Source organism: Aegilops tauschii, chromosome 1, assembly GCF_002575655.3.
Source record: "Aegilops tauschii subsp. strangulata cultivar AL8/78 chromosome 1, Aet v6.0, whole genome shotgun sequence".
Lineage (NCBI taxonomy): Eukaryota > Viridiplantae > Streptophyta > Magnoliopsida > Poales > Poaceae > Aegilops > Aegilops tauschii.
In genome coordinates this window covers 47,704,690-47,724,193 of record NC_053035.3, presented here as the reverse complement: position 1 = coordinate 47,724,193, position 19,504 = coordinate 47,704,690, and the positions used below count along the sequence as shown (strand labels likewise).

The following is a 19,504-nucleotide window of genomic DNA, read 5'->3' as shown; positions in this document are numbered from 1 at the left end:
TCTCAAGGGTCGCGAACCCACACCACTCAACCCCCACTGCAGAGTACCATCGACCATCACCGACCGATGACGAGTTTCACGCTTTCATCAGACCACTAGGCTCCAGTCCGAACTGCATGTCACTCGCTTTTTTCCGCCTGCTAAATAGGCTTCGACCCCGTTGACTTACGCCGTAGCCCCTCAATCCAGCTCCACCTTCAACATGACTCCAAAATAGATGATCAGTCCACCCCTACGCCTCATCGACTTCAAGCTCCGTGTATACACCACCTTGAATCAATCCAGCGTCATAGTCTTGTCGAAGCCACACAAGCGTTCGGGCCTGTGCCATGTGTTTCCACGCCCAGAAGTCGGTCACCATCGGCATCACGCTCCTATGTCATCGTCGCCGATCGCACCACCGTCTTCTGTACCATCCGACTTGCGTCGATCCGTCAGACTGACAAGTCTGACCCAGCCGAACTACCCCGACTGCAACCATCTGCAACTCCTCACAGTCCTCATCGTCCGTCTGGCTTGACATCCCGCAACGCCTTCAAGCATCCCTGTTGTGCCAACAAATTTTTACCCTTATTTACTATAACCCAAGGTTTTCAGTTCTATCAAACTTCTCCACCTCAAACCTGGTTCTTGTTGGTGCCATGATTCTTCGTACGGCTGACCCTGTGAAAATTTATCAGAGCATTCCACGCGATGCCCCAAGTATACGAACAAATCCTCTGTGTACTACTAGCACAACCAACCAAGAGTTGGTCTTCACGTGATGGCTCACTTGGCTAAACTCCAATGCGTTAGTTATTGCCTTTTCTGCCAATGCCATACAACTTACGATCGATTTTCCTTGGATCTGCGTCTGTAGGCTGCCTTGATGTTGCAGGTCTCCGGTTCGGAACGAGGAGAATCTCGTCCCGGGACTCGGTCCCTTTTCTTTTTGTCCAAAACAAATCCTACGATGCTGCCTTGCTAGACAACCCGAGTTGCGATTCCACGAGCACAACCTGCATACCACACACCACCTTCGGCCTGCCCGGCAATAACACGCCATCTGGGCCTGGGCCTCGCACAGGGCTAGGCCAGCCATGTGCTCCTTCCAGGACTCTTCAAGCGCTGTGTCAAGCGCTCTGCCGTGCTGTGCATGCATTACGTCGCCGCCGCTCAAACGGATCGAGCCGCCCTGATCCGATTCCAACCGCAACTCGCCGAGATTGCTCTTCGCCTGACTTCTTCCAATCGATCTCAACCGTGCAACACTTATTGCTTTACGCCAATTTCCGTGGAGACGATACCGATCTAGAAAATCAAGCCGTCCACTGAATCAACACGATCCGTCTCGGTCTCAAATCTTGCTCTAATACCACTTGTTAGAATAAATTCGAGGCATACCGTTGATTATTCGGGGACCAAGCAATCACACGAGCACGACACCGAGATTTGTTAACGAGGTTCACCGATATGGCTACATCCCCGGGGTTCGACTACGGGCGCTCCTCCCCGTGACACCGTCACAATACCGCACCCCGGCCGCCCGGGCGCCGGCACACGCCGCCGGCTTCCCCTGCGTGCCTGTGCTATTATGTTGGCATAGGTTATATCGTGTGTTTACCCCCGCTATATGTGAGAGGCCTAGGATACAAGTGTCCTACTAGGACACGACTCCATATCCTATCTAAACACAAAAGTCCAATTGTAACCTAACTTGTACACTATATTCGAAACAACTCTAACATCTATTACAAAAGTTCATCAGAAGTAAAAAACACCTCAAAACATAACAAAAATTTCATCAGGGTCTCTAGACCTCCGGGTGACCACTACCGAAGTTAGAACGAGCCACCGACGCGCTGTTGTGGCCCTATCAAAGCTGACTTGACCTTGTCGTTGACAGCTGAAAAGTCTCCATGCACGTGCCCTTAAGGACCAGTACCCTGTAACGTCATCGTACACGCGCCACTAAGAAACCCTAACCTCGACACCCCAAGGAGACGGCAGAAATCTACGTTGGAGTTCCGTCAACTACGTCCAGATAGACAAACTCGAGGATAATCGAAGTCCAAAAGACAAACTCTAAGAAGAAGCGCTACCATAAGCCCGAACGCCGTACCTGCGAGAACTAAAAAAAATCTAACCTAATAAACCGCTAGTCGGAACAAAAGGCACCGGGATTCTCCTCCATGCGTCCGACCGCTAAAGCGGCAGACAGAGGGAAGACGAATCCACGAGTTCGCCAGAAGTTTCGAAGGAAGAAATTACCCTAGCCACGAGGGAAGGGGGAGGAAAATCTTGAAGAGAAAGTTCAGAAAAACTTTGATCAGAGACAGATCATTTTGATAGTTTCACTCAAATACACGACAAAACAACAGCAGTGTTTCTGGATAACATATCCAACCTTGTGGAAACAAACATGAGTTCATATCACAATATTTGGGCAACGAAACATCACTTCAAAATCCCAATACCTACGCTAGTGAGCCATCGGAGGCTTAACGCTTTTTGTGTCCGGCTGTATATTGCTCATGGCGAGCGAGAAGCGTTGTGTCGCTCGCGTGCCTCAAGTTGGCAACTGCTGCATAGGGCCGACCCATCTGCGCGAGTCTCCTTCAGCGAGCGAGCGTAGGTCAGCTTTTTCTGATTTGTTTCATTTTCAACTAATAAAAGGTATGTATTTGAAAACAGTTTCGCCAATTTAAAAAATGTTCTTGAATACAAAAAAGTTTATTAAAAATGTTCACGATTTAGAAATACTGTTCACCAATTCAAGAAATGCTCAAGAATTCAAAACATGTTCCAGAATTCAAGAAATGTCTGCGAACAATTATTAAAAACGTGAACAATTTTTTAAATACCAAAAAATGCTATGAAATGCGAATATATTTGAAATTTATGAATATTTGTTGAATTATGAAGATTTTGGAAATTCTAAAAAATGAAGTTGTGAGCAATCTTTTAAATTTATTTTATTTCCAAAAATTGAAATTTTCGAAAATATGAACAACTTTTGAAGATTTTTTTAAAAATATGATATTTTTAAAAAATAAAAAGGAGAAAAGAAACAAAAAAACAAGGACCCTGATAAGTGCTAGATGTGTGGCACGGACACATGGAAGCATTTTTTGTGTCAAGTTTAGTGAGGCGTGGATAACAACTTTAGTTATGAAGCATAACAACTTCCTTTTCGGATGGCAAGTTTTGGTCTTTTTTTGTTTGGTTTTTCTTTCCGAATGACATTTTTAGTTGTAAAAAACATTAGACCCGGTGCTTCACACATGTGGCACTTATCATTTGAGAAAAAAAAAAGTAAAACCAAATAGAACATTACAAGATACTCCAAAACAAGTCACAAATCTTTGGAGAAGATTCCTAAAACCGCTCGTAATGATTCGCTCACTTGCTTTCCTAATGGACCGGCCTATGTCCAACGCTGGAACGTGATCGCTCCCTTAACGCTCACAGTAAGCACGCGACAGCTATATCTTGCTAAAAGCGAGATATATGTTGCCCTCGCCGGAAATGTTTTTTCCCACACATAGCCATTCGGCCGGCCCAGTTTGGTCTATTTTTTTCGTTCCATCAGGTTTCGATTGAGGTCAAAACAGCGGATCGGCTCGGCTCTTTTTCAAAATGACCCTCAGAGAACCACGCCGTCACATGCAGAGGTCAAAACAGCGGATCGGCTCGTCGAGCTCTATCACATGGAAGAGATCCTGCTCCGTCAGAGATCCCGGGTGGACTGGCTCACGGACGGAGACAAAAATACAAAGTACTTCCAACGTCGAGCTAGCATGCGACGAAGGAAGAACCAAATAAAAAACCTGCAACGTGACGATGGATCGACAACGCAGGATGTGTCCGAGATGGCCAATTTGGTGAACTCTTTCTATAAAAATCTCTTCACTTCTGAGGGCACGTCGGGGATGAATGAGGTTCTGGCGGCTGTCCCGTGCAAGGTAACAAGCGAGATGAATGAAAATCTGACCGCTCCGTGCACAGCTGAGGAGGTCAAGACGGCCCTGTTTCAAATGTATCCTACGAAGGCACCGGGACCAGACGAATATCCGGCTCACTTTTTCCAAAGGCATTGGGCACTATGCGGTAATGAGGTGACAGAGGTGGTTCTTCGCATTCTCCGGGGGGAGGAGAGCCCGGAGGTAATTAATGAAACTATTTTAGTTCTTATCCCGAAGGTAAAAGACCCCACCCAGCTCACGCAGTTCCGTCCTATAAGTCTCTATAATGTTCTTTACAAGATTGCTTCAAAGGTTTTGTCCAATAGACTTAAAATCATTCTCCCTGATATTATCTCCAAGGAGCAATCTGCTTTTGTTCCAGGATGACTGATCACTGACAATATCATCACGGCATATGAATGTTTGCACTTTATGAAAAGGAACAAGGCACAAAGAAACCGTTTTTGTGCAGTCAAGCTGGACATGATGAAAGCTTATGATAGAGTCGAGTGGAGCTACCTGGAGGCTATTATGTTAAAGATGGGGTTTGCTCCCACTTGGGTGGCTCTGATCATGAGAATGGTGAGTTCGGTCAAATTCTCAGTTTTATTCAATGGCAGCAAACTTGAAGAGTTTTTGCCATCTAGAGGGATCCGACAGGGGGACCCAATTTCTCCTTACCTGTTCTTGCTTGCAGCGGAGGGCCTTTCGTGCCCCTTAAAAACTACAAATGAATCATCGCACCTGAGTGGTATTCGAGTAGCTCCATCGGCTCCGCCGGTAAGCCACTTGCTTTTCGCAGATGATAGCCTGCTGTTTGTTAAGGCCAGTGTTGACGGAGCAAATGAGTTGTCCTCCTTGTTAGACTCTTATTGCCATGCCTCGGGTCAGAGAATCAACCTCTCTAAATCTTCGGTTTTCTTCTGCAAAGGGTGCCCAAACAACCTCAGAACCGAAGTGAAACAGGCACTTAACATTACAAATGAGTCTCTTTCAGAAAGATATTTGGGAATGTCGTCTGATGTGGGCAACAACAAAAATGGTACTTTCAAGTTTCTGAAGGACAGAGTGTGGAACAAAGTTAAAGGTTGGCTTGAAAAAATTCTCTCGGTGGGGGGGGGGGGGGGGGAGAAGTCCTCATTAAATCGGTAGCACAGGCTGTTCCGGTATACTCAATGTCATGTTTCAAACTTCCCCGGGGACTTTGCGAGCATTTGAACTCTCTCATAAGGAAATTTTGGTGGGGCAACAAGGATGGCAAGAGGAAGCCGCACTGGGTTTCTTGGAGTACCATGACTAGGCCCAAGCAGTGCGGGGGCCTTGGTTTTCGCGACATCGAACTGTTTAACCTCGCCCTTCTTGCGAGACAGGCGTGGCGTATTTTGTCGGACCCAGATACCATAAGTGCAAGGATCCTGAAGGCCAAATATTTCCCAATAGCAGAATTTCTTCGAGCCGAACTTGGATCTTCCCCATCACAAGTGTGGAGAGCCATACTAGACGGGAGGGATACATTGTCACAAGGTCTCATACGTCGTATCGGAGACGGTCAGACTACGGAGATATGGCACCATAACTGGCTCCCGCGTGCCCACAACATGTGGCCGATCACGAGCAGGGTCCCTAACCCTCCGCAGCTAGTTGATGAACTGATACAGCCGGATGCATCTTGGGATCGACAAACTATTACGCAAGTATTTTTACCAACTGATGCTGCGGCTATCTTCTCAATTCCCCTATGTACAAAACATATTGATGATTTCTGGTCTTGGGCTCATGAGAAGAACGGAGTTTTCTCAGTTCGATCGGCGTATCGCATGCTAGTGACCACAAAGCACAGCCGAGAAGCTTGGTTGGAGGGGCGTTCAGATTCTTCCAACTCTGAAGGTGAACGAAAGTCATGGTCCAAGCTCTGGAAAGTAGATGTGCCTTCAAAGGTCAAAAAAATTCTTTGGAGACTAGCTCAACAGTCGATCCCGACGGCGGACGTGTTACATCATCGAAACATGTCGACGGTGGATAGCTGCGGGCTATGTGGTACAACAGACTCATGGCAACACTCCCTTCTGCATTGTCATGTTGCTCGTTCGGTTTGGGCATTGCAAGCGCCGGAGATTTTCCAGGTCCTTTCTGAAACAACCGAACCAGATGCAAAACGGTGGATCTTCTCCCTACTGGACACGCTCCCGGCAGCAGAGTTCACTCAAGTCCTCGTTACTCTCTGAGCTATTTGGTTCTCTCGGCGACAAGCTTTACACGAGCACATCTTCCAGAGCCCGATGTCAACTCACCAATTCATCATGAAGTATATACGAGAGCTCAATGACTGTAAGCCAAAAGAGGTGAAGCACACCCCAGCTACTCGTTCTGGCGTCAGGAAGCCTAGATGGATAAGCCCACCGGAGAACTTTGCAAAAATCCGTGTTGATGGGGCTGTCAATAGAACGAATGATGAAGGCTCTTTTAGTGCAGTGTGCAGGGATGGAGAAGGCAATTTCTTGGGCTCGTCTGCGATCAGATGCGCCGGCCTCACTGATCCGGCTACGCTCGAGGCACTAGCTTGCCGGGAAGCCCTTGCGCTTGCCCAGGACCTTTCGTTATCTCATGTTATAGTCACCTCTGACTCCAAGGGTGAGGTGCAGGATATCAAGCTAGGCATTGGTGGAATGTATGCAACCATTGTGAAGGAAATTAGAGAGACGATGGAGCTTTTCCATCAATGTTCCGTCATCTTTGAAGGACGGGAAACCAATCAAGAGGCACATAGCCTCGCTAAGCATGCTTTTGGTCTGGACCCAGGGCACCATGTGTGGCTCTTAAACCCCAGACTTGAATTGTATCCCTATGAACATTATTCAATAAAGTGAAGTGTGTTTAGACTAAAAAAAATCAGGTTTCGATTGAGACGGGGCTGTATTCGTTCTGATTTCTTCGATTATTTTCTTCCTTTTTTACTTTTGTTTTCTTTTGTTTCTTCTTTTTTTTGTTCTATGTTTTCGATAGGTTTTCTTTGTTTCTTCTCGGTTTTACTTTTTTTGTCTTTTTGTTTCCTTTCTAGGTTTTCTTCGGGTTAGTTGCTTCCTTTTATTTTTCGCACCTCATTTGTTTGGATTTCTTGTTTTTTTTGTTGGTTTTCTTTTATTTCTCACCCAGGTTTTTTATTTTTCCTCGTTATACTTCTGTTTTCTTTGGTTTTCTAATCTATCTTTTTTGTCTTATTTATGTTTCTTTGTCAGTATTCATAATTTTTTCTTTTACTTATTCTAAATTTTTATGTCTGCGTTCAGATTTTTTTCCCATTTTTTGTGGTTTTCTTATTCTTCTTTGGTTTTCTTTTTTTTTTGTCCTTGGACTTTGGTTTTTATTTTTTATTTTGTTTTTACTTGGTTTCTCTTTTGTTTCTTTCATGGTTTTCATCTCTTTTTTTCTTTCTTTCTCATTTTTTCCTTTTTTGTTTCTTTCTTGGTTTTCAATGGGTTTTTTTTCTTTGTTTCTTTATCGGTTTTCACTGTATTTCATTCCTTTTGCATTTGTTTCTTTGGTGTTTTTTTTGTTTCCTTTTCTTTGGTTTTTGTTAGTTTTTTATTTTTCTTTGCTTCTTTTGGTTTTCATTCTATATTTTTTGTATACATCAATAATATTTTTCTTGTACATGTTTAGCATTTTTAAATACAAATATAACATTTTCAATTTAGGAGGACGCTAGCGGGTAATAGGTGGGATGCCTGGCTCCATCTTGTGAGACGTTTGATGGATGTTTAGTTGTCTTAACAGTCTGACCAGTTGTGCTGGAAGTTAACTAAGAATGAAAAGTTCTCGGTTAAATCCATGTATCTGGATGTTATCAACTCTAGCGTTGTTCCTCGTTCAAAACATGTTTGGAAAGTCAAAGTTCCTTTGAAAATCAAAGTGTTTATGTGGTTTGTGCATAAACAAGTCATTTTAACTAAGGATAATTTGGCAAAATGCAGCTGGACAGGATCTACAAGAAGTAGTTTCCGCGACCATGATGAATCCATCAAACACCTCTTTCTTGATTGCCCTTTGGCAAAAAAATTGTGGCGGACGGTTCATATAGTATTTAATATTACTCCTCTGAATACTATCAACACGTTATTTGGGACGTGGTTAGATGGGATAGACTCTGAAACATCGAGACATATTCGTGTAGGAATATGTGCTTTATTATGGGCAGTCTAGAACTGCAGAAATGATTTGGTCTTTAACATAACAACAAATATTCATTTTTTGCAGGTTATTTTCCGAGCCACTGCGTTGATCCGTATGTGGTCGCTACTCACTCCAACGGAGGCCAGGGAGTGTATGGTTACTGGATCTACCCGATGGGAGATGGTAGCACGGGCTATTTTCAACCGGTTTGGATGGCGGTCATGTAATAGGATAGGCAATTAGTTTTCCTATCTCTTGTTGCCAGCCGGTTGTGGCTTCTCTTTTACTTTTTTGGCTCTTTGTGAGCCTTTTTCGTTCTTTGTTTGAGACATGAAGACTTGTGTTGCACATTTTGCTCATTAATAATTATGGCCGCATGCATCGTTCTGATGCAGAGACCGGGGATAACCCGCTTTTCGAAAAAAAACAAATATAACATTTTTATTCGAAGTTCAACATTTTTCTATGCACATTTTTAGTAGTTTTAAATGCTTGGTTACCATCTTTTTAATTACTAGATTAACATTTGTTGAATACATGGTCGACATTTTCTCTATACATATTTCAACATTTGCAAATGCTTGATTAATATTTTTTATTTATAAGATTAACATCTTTTAACACATTTCTTTTTTCTGTAAACACTTTTTTTGAGGACTAGAGTAAACAGGCTTACTCTAGTGGGGGGGTTACATTCAGAGTGCATACATATGCAATCAAAAGAAAACCCCTGATTTCCTTGCTTCTGCTGCAATCTCATGTGCAAGGGAATTTCGGTCCCTGTTGATGTGGACCACCTGCTGGCTCTCAAAACTTTGTAGCAGCGACTTAATATCCATGATCAAGCTGTAGCTAGCTGACCTGTTCTGGCCACTATCTGTAAGGTCATCAGCAAGAGCTTTGCAGTCCGTTTCTACCACGATATTCCCGTTAAAACGAGAAGCCAAAGCTTGCAAGCCCATTAACAAGGCCTGTCCCTCAGCCTCCTGAGCGCAACCCGCAGGATTCACCTTCCTTCCCACCGACAGGTATATGTGCCCTTTGTGATCCCGCGCAACTGCGCCTCCCCAACACTTTCCGCTATTAGGGAGAAAGGATGCATCGGTGTTCAGTTTAGCAGTGCCTCTCAAAGGTGCAGTCCACTGTTCTTTTTGATTTGCACGATCGCTTGGGCATGGCTTGGTCAGAGCCCCACAATCTTTTCCGTCCAGCGTCGCTCCACCTGCTACAGCATTATTCCATTCATTAAGCAGTCTTGACAAATAGGCAGCCGACTGCGATATGAGACCTGTTCTCCGTCCCTCTGTGGATCTTTATACTCCTCTGGAGAGACCTTTCCTTTCATGATTCTGCCAATTGATATGATACGGTCAGATTTCTTGCACTCGGGATCTCCTGTGATCTCTCTAAACTTGGATCCCGCCCACCTCCTTTATCAAGAGGCTTCACATGATTTGACTCCTCTCGGGCAAGAACATTTGAATTCTGATCCCATTCCATTAATCTGTTTCCCAGATCCTCCCTCGTCAATTTTACCTTCTCCTTGATCCTCTGAAGCCCCAGATCCGGATCCCCTCGGCGGCCATCCTTTTGATTTTCTAGTCTCCCCTTCCTTTTCAACGCGTAAGCACGCACCGACTCCCGGGCTTTGATCCATGATTATCTCAATCCCAACAGATCCTCTCTTCCGCAAGGCACACACTCGCTGCATACGATCTTCCCCTTCCCCTATCACCGATCTCGCTCGCTTCGGGATCGACCAGATCCCGTTTCCCCAACAATCGCCTTCCTGTCGCCCCGACAGGTCGTCCGCTAATCTCGCTCATCTCGCCAGTATCCGGGTCTTTTCCCCAACAATTGGTTTTATTATGAACGTCCTTGTTTTCGAAAAAGATAAATAAATTATGAACATCTTTGTATTGTCCTTTTCACTGAAAGTGTGTCATCTGAGACGCGTATTACGCGTGCAAGCTTTTTTTACTAGTGACAGAGAAGCTAAGAGCTTCGCGCGCGAGGTACGCTAAGACCAGGAGACGCGCGGAAAAAGTACGGGAGCAGGCGGCGAACTCTGAGATCGTTATCTGTAAACACTTTTCGTATACATGAGGAAACATTTTCTTCATACTCATTTACCATTTTTGCAAATACTTTGTTAACAGTGAACCAATCTGTGGTTGAATGGTCAGGAGGAAAGTGATATCCCCAGCCCATCAAGGTTCAAATCCTTGTGCTCGCATTTTCCTTGGCGAAGCAACCAATTTCCAAGGACATCATTAAGCATATACACCTATTCTCCATTCAAATGTCTCTGCACGTGTTTGTGGACACGCCCATACACCCTCCTACTAGTCCGCTAAAAATGTCGGGCATGTATGGTTGGTGGCTAACTTTGCCAATAGTTTCCCACACCATTTTTTTAAACTTGCATTAGTTTAGGTGGTCAAATTCTTAGCCACAATTTGCCTTGTCTAAGGAATCTTGGCACACTTTCGTGTGTATAACATGTAGGCTTTATTTCCCACACAAAAATCTTGCCTTAAGTGTGGATAGAACCAAACACCCAACTAACTTGGTCATACTTTCATGACTTGAGGTTTGATAAAGTGTGGCTAGAAACCAAACACCCCCTAATGGTGTCCCCAATTTATCTACCCCATTTTGCAAAAATCTACTGTCTCATATTCTATAGCACTTAAATACCGAAACCCGACTTCTTGTTGCAATGGGAGGTTGACAAGCTCTATAACGCAGTCACCACATGGAGGCGTGGAGGTGGTACGTGCCTAGCAGGATGGTGCGGTGAGAGCTTTTGTTACCTTTTGGGCTGTAGACATCAGCAAGGTAGTACCACATGGTATAGTTGTTCCCATTAACTTGGTAGTTGCACTTCTGAGCATTGCCTTCACAAAGTCGTGAAAACAATGGAGACCGCTGAAGCACATTGGTGTCGTTGTGAGATGATCTGGCATGCCAAATAAATAGTGCCAAATACACATATAATATGATGCCATTTCTCCAAGAATGAGAGGGGGTTCTCCAACATGGCCTTGGTGTTCCCCTTGCACAGCAGATTGACAGTTCTTCCATTCCTAGTGCGTGTGATTAGCTCATCAAACCATACTAGCGAACCTCTTGATTCCCCAAGCGCAAAAAGGTTGGTTTGTGTCCTTGACATTTGGCTCTCACAAGTTCTATTTTTCAAACGGCTTGGCAAAACCTGACCATTTCCTCATGGTATATGATCTCACACATCTAGAGGTACTCATCAATGGCATCAGTGGGTGGACCATACATACAAGCATCCTGATAGCCTTAATGCACTTTTGGAGAGAAGAGAACCCAAGTAGCCAAGTGCAACTCTTTTCAGCCTGAAGTAGTCATCACAAGCCTTCACACCTTCCACAATGCATAATAAAAGGTTCCTCAATATTAGGTAGTTGCACCTAAAAAGTGTTGGGGATCATAGCAGAAATTTAAAATTTTCTACGCATCACCAAGATCAATCTATGGAGTCATCTAGCAACGAGAGAGATGAGTGCATCTACATACCCTTGTAGATCGCGAGCGGAAGCGTTCAAGTGAACGGGGTTGATGGAGTCGTACTCGTCGTGATCCAAATCACCGATGACCGAGCGCCGAACGGACGGCACCTCCGCGTTCAACACACGTACGGAGCAGCGACGTCTCCTCCTTCTTGATCCAGCAAGGGGGAAGGAGAGGTTGATGGAGATCCAGCAGCACGACGGCGTGGTGGTGGAAGTAGCGGGGATCTCGGCAGGGCTTCGCCAAGCTCAGCGAGAGGGAGAGGTGTTACGGGAGGGAGAGGGAGGCGCCAGGGGCTGTGTTGCGGCTGCCCTCCCTCCCCCCTCCTATATATAGGCCTCCTGGGGGGGGCGCCGGCGCTGGGAGATCTGATCTCCAGGGGGGCGGCGGCCAAGGGGTGGCTTTCCCCCCAAGCCAAGTGGGGGGCGCCCCCACCCCTAGGGTTTCCAACCCTAGGCGCAGGGGGAGGCCCAAGGGGGGCGCACTAGCCCACCAGGGGATGGTTCCCCTCCCACTTCAGCCCATGGGGCCCTCCGGGATAGGTGGCCCCACCCGGTGGACCCCCGGGACCCTTCCGGTGGTCCCGGTACAATACCGGTAACCCCCGAAACTTTCCCGGTGGCCGAAACTGGACTTCCTATATATAATTCTTCACCTCCGGACCATTCCGGAACTCCTCGTGACGTCCGGGATCTCATCCGGGACTCCGAACAACTTTCGGGTTACCGCATACTAATATCTCTACAACCCTAGCGTCACCGAACCTTAAGTGTGTAGACCCTACGGGTTCGGGAGACACGCACACATGACCGAGACGACTCTCCGGTCAATAACCAACAGCGGGATCTGGATACCCATGTTGGCTCCCACATGTTCCACGATGATCTCATCGGATGAACCACGATGTCGAGGATTCAATCAATCCCGTATACAATTCCCTTTGTCAATCGGTACGTTACTTGCCCGAGATTCGATCCTCGGTATCCCAATACCTTGTTCAATCTCGTTACCGGCAAGTCACTTTACTCGTACCGTAATGCATGATCCCGTGACCAAACACTTGGTCACATTGAGCTCATTATGATGATGCATTACCGAGTGGGCCCAGAGATACCTCTCCGTCATACGGAGTGACAAATCCCAGTCTCGATCCGTGTCAACCCAACAGACACTTTCAGAGATACCTGTAGTGTACCTTTATAGTCACCCAGTTACGTTGTGACGTTTGGTACACCCAAAGCACTCCTACGGCATCCGGGAGTTACACGATCTCATGGTCTAAGGAAATGATACTTGACATTGGAAAAGCTCTAGCAAACGAACTACACGATCTTTGTGCTATGCTTAGGATTGGGCCTTGTCCATCACATCATTCTCCTAATGATGTGATCCCGTTATCAATGACATCCAATGTCCATAGTCAGGAAACCGTGACTATTTGTTGATCAACGAGCTAGTCAACTAGAGGCTCACTAGGGACATGTTGTGGTCTATGTATTCACACATGTATTACGGTTTCCGGATAACACAATTATAGCATGAACAATAGACAATTATCATGAACAAGGAAATATAATAATAACTATTATTGCCTCTAGGGCACATTTCCAACAAAAAGGTCATCATGAAAGGTCGGAGTAGCTGCAACGAAGTTGTAGTGGAGAAAAACATGCCCCCATGCCCTATGTTGATTAAGATCAACTCGAAGCCCCAACGTAGAACCCTCAAAGTGGAGAACATGCTCCCCTTCCTCCTTCATTGCTTCAAGTACCGAGATCACCATCCTTACTTCAAGTAACATGTAGAAAATGGCGTCGAGGGGAACAGTTACATCGCGTGGAGCACCAGTGAGGTGCAACATGTTCGGGGACGAGTGCTAGAGGGGCGACATGACGATCAGGTGGAGCAGTGGGAGGAGGCGTGGTGGTAGTGGCTGGGTCGACATGAGCAAGAGAGAGGAGGTGGCAGTGGTAGGGGGGTAGGGTTACTTCGGACCATCTACATATTTGTGGCAGATTTTTTTTTTGGGGGGGGGGGGGGGGGGGGGGGGGAGGGGAGCATTTGATGCATGGGCTTATTTGTTTTAACTGTCTAATTTCGAACATATGGGAGAGAGTGGGAGATGCCCTAACTATTTTGTTTTGTTCTGCTAAAACGTAGATGCCCTAACGATGCATCCGTTGTTTGGTCCCTCTAGTAGTTGACAAGGCATCATGTATATTTGTTTCTACTAATGTGTTTTCAGATTCTAGTTTATCAAATAGGTCCTTCACTGGTTGGTTCGAGTAAATAAGAAGGTCCTACATTTTTCTTTCTGTTTTTGTTTTGGACAAGAAATACTATTAGATGGAATAGTAGTAGATCTCTACTTTTGGGCAGGGCAGCTAAGTTGGTATGATGGCGACCCTTCGATCAATACGCGATTACGCAGTCACCTGTGGCCCGAGCGGTCCATGGATCGGATGGCATGCGCCGGTCGCCGTCGTCGAAAAGGGGCGTGCAACATCGCTGACTATCGACAACCTAGGTGGGTTCATTAAAGTAGCTTCGTTTTTAAGCTGTTCATTGTCTTAGCTTCGACGACGGTGATGTCGGCGTTGAATAAAGATTTTCCAGATCCTTCTCCGATAAGGCGGCCGGTCCTATGATGGGGATGGTTTTAGAAACTAGTTTGTTCAAGTAAGGATAGTGTGGCGGCGGCAGCATCCTTGTGGTGGACATGTGTCCTCGGGCTCCGCCGTTCCGACGCCGTCTGCTCCAACGTTGGCGCAGTGCTGGGTCCGTGGTTGATGGATGGCATGTTTGGTTTCCTCCGGCATCTTAGTCGTCGTGGGGTGCCAGATCTGGAGTTCGATGGCGTATCTGGGGTGTTGCCCCGGTCTGATTCGTTCAACGATAATGGCTTCATTTCTGGTGACCCACCTTGGAGATCCGCAAAGCTGCATATCAGCGACGGAGCCGCGTCGAGCTCGGGTGAGGAGGTGATCCGTCAATTTTTTCTTCGATGGCTGTTGTGGTGGTGTCAGAGGCAGGTGACGGACGTTGGTATCAAGCACAGAAATGTCCTGCTATCTTTTTAGTTTTGTCATATCGTTCAATTGTACTTTAATCTTTATGATATAAATGACACACGTATTACCAAAAAAAAGGAAATTAGGCCGTAACCCAAAACACCCACCAGGCAGATTGTTTGTGAAATAGGCTGGAATTCAAACCGAAGTACGAAAATAACCTTGGCATTTCATTTTAACGAAGTGCAAGTAATCTTATCCTAGACCACAAACCGGAAAGGGTATGACCATTTTACCCCTCCGGACTCCACCGACCACTCCGCCCCTTTATACAAGCCCGTGGCATAACGGCAAGTGGGCAACACCGCAACAGCCACAGCTCCCGCACCGCCGCAGCGCCCCCACGCCCTCGCCCTCGAACTCCGACGACAAACCCTCCCCTGCGCGCCCTAGCCCATCGCCGCCATGCGCGGCGGCGGGCTGCTCCGGGCCCTGGCGGGCAGGTTGCGCGCGGCCCTCGTCGGCCGCATCCGCTACGGCGGTGGCCGGGCCCACGGCGGAGGTGGCGGCCCGGCTGCGAGGGGAGGTCACGTGGTGAGGACCGATGGATCCACCGGCGAGACCGGGCGGGGCTCGTACCAGGGGGGAGGCTCGTACGGCGGGAGGAGCAGCGAGGGCGGGCAGGGCTCGTACCAGGCGGGAGGCTCTTGCGGCGGGAGGACCGGCGAGGGCGGGCAGGGCTCATACCAGGCAGGAGGCTCATACGGCGGGAGGTCCGGCGGAGACGGCACCGGGCATGGACACGGAGGGAGCGCACGGGGTGGGCGCGGCGCGCGCGGATCAGAGCATGAGCAGGCCAACGGTTTCTGGGGAGGCCTTCGGCGCCGCCTGAAGAAGGTGCGTCTCGTCTCCCATGTTCCATGTACCCTTCTGTGTTGTCAAAGTACCTGCAGCTACTTGCGTTCTCAGATTCGTTTTGGTTTTGAACAGACGCTTGATGAGCGTGACCTGCTGGAGAACCTCGAGGAGCTGCATTACCAAGTGGAGGTTCGTGATTGACCTTTGAAGACTGCTTCATTGTGCTGCTTGTCTCTGCTATTCCCGTTTTCCTGACGTGGCTGGAGTAACGTTGCTGCATTGTTGCTGCGTGTCAAATGCTGGTTGCTTGAAACTGCTATAGGCATCTTGCTGTGTTGTTTTACTTGTCTGATTTATCTTAGATGATGCTTAGCTGTTATGTTCATGAAACTGGAGATTGCTTGATTGTCTATATTGGGTTGATGATCTTTGGCAGCTGCAGTACCAAATTGAGGTTCATGATTAACGACTGGAATTGCTAGAGTCATCGATGCTTTTTTTTTGTTTCCCTGGCTTGTCTATGCTACTTTTGTTTTCATGATGTGTGGCTTGAGTAACGTTCTGCATGTTTGCTGTTTTTCAAATGCTGGTTGCTGAAACTGCTATAGGCAGTACCGCAGTAGTACCTGTGTTGTTACCTGTCTGATTTATATTAGATGCTTAGCTCTTTGTTATGTTTATGAAACTGGAGATTCCTTGATTAATTGGGTTGATGATCTTTAGGAGCTGGAGTACCAAGTTGAAGTTCATGATTAACCACAAGAATTGCTTGATTGCTGTTATATTGGGTCATTGGTGGTATTTTTCTTTCCCTGATTTGTCTCCTGGAGCATAATGGTATTGACGCTGGAGTGTATGTTATCAAATGATGTAAACTGCTATACTTGTAACTGGTCATTATGCTTCGGGAAGGTGATTTTATCTTAGATGCTTAGTTGTTTCTTATGTTTTATTAGTATGAGACTGGAGATTGATTTTGGGTTGAGGGTCTTCGGGAGCTTGAATACAAAGTTGAGGTTCGTCATCAACCATGGAGTTTGCTTGATTGTCTTGGTCATCTAAGCTTAGATGCTGAAACTTGCCTACTGTATGACCAGATTTTCCTGTCACTGTTTTGGTTGCGAACTAATAGTAACGTTTATGCTGGATATTGTTGGATGTTGGATCAAATAACTAGTTGTGCATAGCCGTGTTTTGCTTGGTAATTATGTGTAATTATATGTTCAGATGCTAAACTGTTCATTCTGATACTGATAATAATGAAGCTTGCCTACCGGATAATATGTTAATTCAGTGGCCTTGATATTTGGGATTTCTGATTTCGTAGCACTCATATTGCACCTGTGCCAAGTTGAGGTTCTTGATTAACCACTGGAGATTGCTTGCGGCATTTCTGTTTTCCTAACTTGTCTTGAGCAGCATAACGATATTGGTGTTATGTGCAACTATATGTTCCGTTCATTCTTGTACTAATGGTAATCTTTTTTTCTTTTGAACTGGCTGTACAAATAGTAATCAAACTTGCCTACTGGATATATGTAATTCAATGGCATTGTTCCTGGTCATTATGCTTCGGGAAGGGCACTGCTATAGGCATATAGTTAGTTCCGTTGTTCCTGGCCATTATGCTGCGGGAAGGTGATTTTATCTTATGCTTAGCTGTTTGCTATGTTACTACTACTGGAGATTGATTGATTGTCCTGATTGGCTTGAGGGTCTTCGTGAGTTTGACCACCAAGTTGAGGTTCTTGATAATTGTAGCTATTCTGTTTTGGTTTAGTTATAAACTAATAGCTATGTTTTTGGATGTTGGAAATAACTATATGCATGATATGTTTAGATCCTCAACTGTGCTACTAATACTGTTCGTTTGATGCCCCCACGAGGTTAAAGATTGTGCTGGTAGATCTGTTAATATATTTGTGCTGGTAGATCTGTTGATATATTTGTGCTGGTAGATCTGTTAATATATTTGTGCTGGGAGTTCTGCTAGATTTAGCACCATGTCGTCTGTTAACCATTTGATTAGCTTATTCCAAGGATTCTTAGTAATTATTTCATCTCTGATGTACTTTGACCATCTGTTTCATATGTTCTTTCATGTTCCTGAGGATTTCCTGTGTTGCGTCTTACTCTGGGTTCTGTCTACTTTGTATTTGACCTCGTATTGTCTTAGCAGAAAGGTGATATGGTAGTTGGGACCTTGTATCTCTGTTTGGTATGGTGTTGATAGTAGATATTGGATGAGCTGTCTTGTTGTATCTCTGTTTAATTTCACGAACAACACTGCCCATTTAAATTTCATTTACATAAGTTTTGATGCATTCTATATTCTGCGCAGCGGATCGAAAGGATCCAGAACTTACCGGAGAGGATCGCAGCCATTGGGCAGAAGTTTCATGATCATTGGGTTACGGTCAGCCTTGCCTTCAGCACAATGTATGCAACTGTATCAGGAAAGGTTCAAGACCAGGCGGTTTCAGTGAAGGCCAAGATGATTGACCAGGCTGTTTCAGTGAAGGCCAAGATGATTGGGGTGAAGGACAGACTGAAGGAAAGGCTCTCTCCGCAGAAGGTCAGACCGAACGACGATCAGCCGGAAGATGAACCTATTGCCATACCATTGGCAACAGATTTCTCTCCATGAGCCGGTACTCAAGACGGCTAAAACTTGCACGAAACACCGCCAGTTGTTAGAGACTAAACCAGCATGAGCCGACAGAAAGTAATGCGTGTATTAGTCTCATAACAACGCTTGTGTTCTTTTCATCAGTGTCTTGCTGTAGCTTGTTAGATACTGATCACTGAATCAGCTTCTGTTCTGGGCAAGTCGGGCAAAAACCCTTGCCAACAATTACCTGATGTGTGCTGGCTCAGTTCATGAGCAGATGGATGCATCTCTTGTATGCGCTACTGTCAGGGCGAGAACAGTAGCAAATTAGCTGCAACAGCCCTTATGTTTGCGAAGTCCGCCCGCTGAATCAGAGGCTGCCCTCTGCATGTGAAAACTTACTCTTCAGTTGTAAGGAGAATTTCTTAAATTCTCAAGCAACTTCATGTCTTCTGTATCAAAACACTGCTCATTTCTGATAAGATTGTGGCCAAAATGTAAAGCATATCTGGTGACTATTGCAAAATATCCTTATTCCCAAACATGTTGTCGCTTTTACGCGTTTTTTTTTGCGGGGTAAACCATGGGTTTTATTCCTTAGAAACTCAGTGCAACCAACAGGCGGTGCCATCTCCACAACGACCAATATTAGCTAGACTATTAGCAACTCTATTTTGACCATGTCTATTTTTAACGGAATAAACAGCCGAAAAGCTAGCATTTTCTTAATCTTCATAATCAGATGACCATACGACGACCGGTCCAGAGAACCGTTTGTCAAGGACATCTTTACCATGTGTCACCTCATTCCACAGACTCCAAATCCTGCAGAGTAGCATAATGATCATCGCTTGTTCATTGTCAGGTCTATTAGCCAGCAGACCAAAAATCCATTCAGGGCCAGAATTAACAATAGTATCTCTTGTTCGGATCGGCAACACTTGACACATACTGCCTCCGTCCTTGAAAGAGTACACTTCTAGTATTGTTGGAGGGTCAAACTATCTCAAAATTTGACCGAGTTTGTGCAAAAATGTATTAATGTTTGTGAAACCAAATAGGTATATGATGAAAAATATATTTTATCATGAATCTAATGCTACTAATTTGATGGCATAAATTTTGGTGTATTATTATATAAATATGGTCAAACTAAAAAATGTTGAAAGTACTCTTTCAAGGACGGACGGAGGGAGTAGTATCCCAAAATGTAGGTACGTGTGGGCATATAAAGCATGCATCCTCAGTCTCAGCATGGCACAATAGACAACCACAAGAGTCACTGATGTGCCTACTAAACTTGCATGCGTTGGTTGGTAGTGCGCCAGCAACAAACTTCCATGCAAAGAATCGCATCTTACTAGATT

General features: G+C 45.6%; 1 protein-coding gene across 1 annotated transcript; it reads left to right on the top strand.

Annotated features, from left to right (window-relative positions):
* Positions 1–14,984: 14,984 nt before the first annotated feature.
* Positions 14,985–18,639, top strand: LOC109755673 (uncharacterized). The gene is made up of 3 exons (XM_020314570.4): positions 14,985–15,565; positions 15,659–15,715; positions 17,868–18,639. The coding sequence occupies exons 1-3, from the start codon at positions 15,134–15,136 to the stop codon at positions 18,171–18,173; spliced, it is 795 nt and encodes a 264-aa protein (XP_020170159.1). The 5' UTR covers positions 14,985–15,133; the 3' UTR covers positions 18,174–18,639.
* Positions 18,640–19,504: the final 865 nt, after the last annotated feature.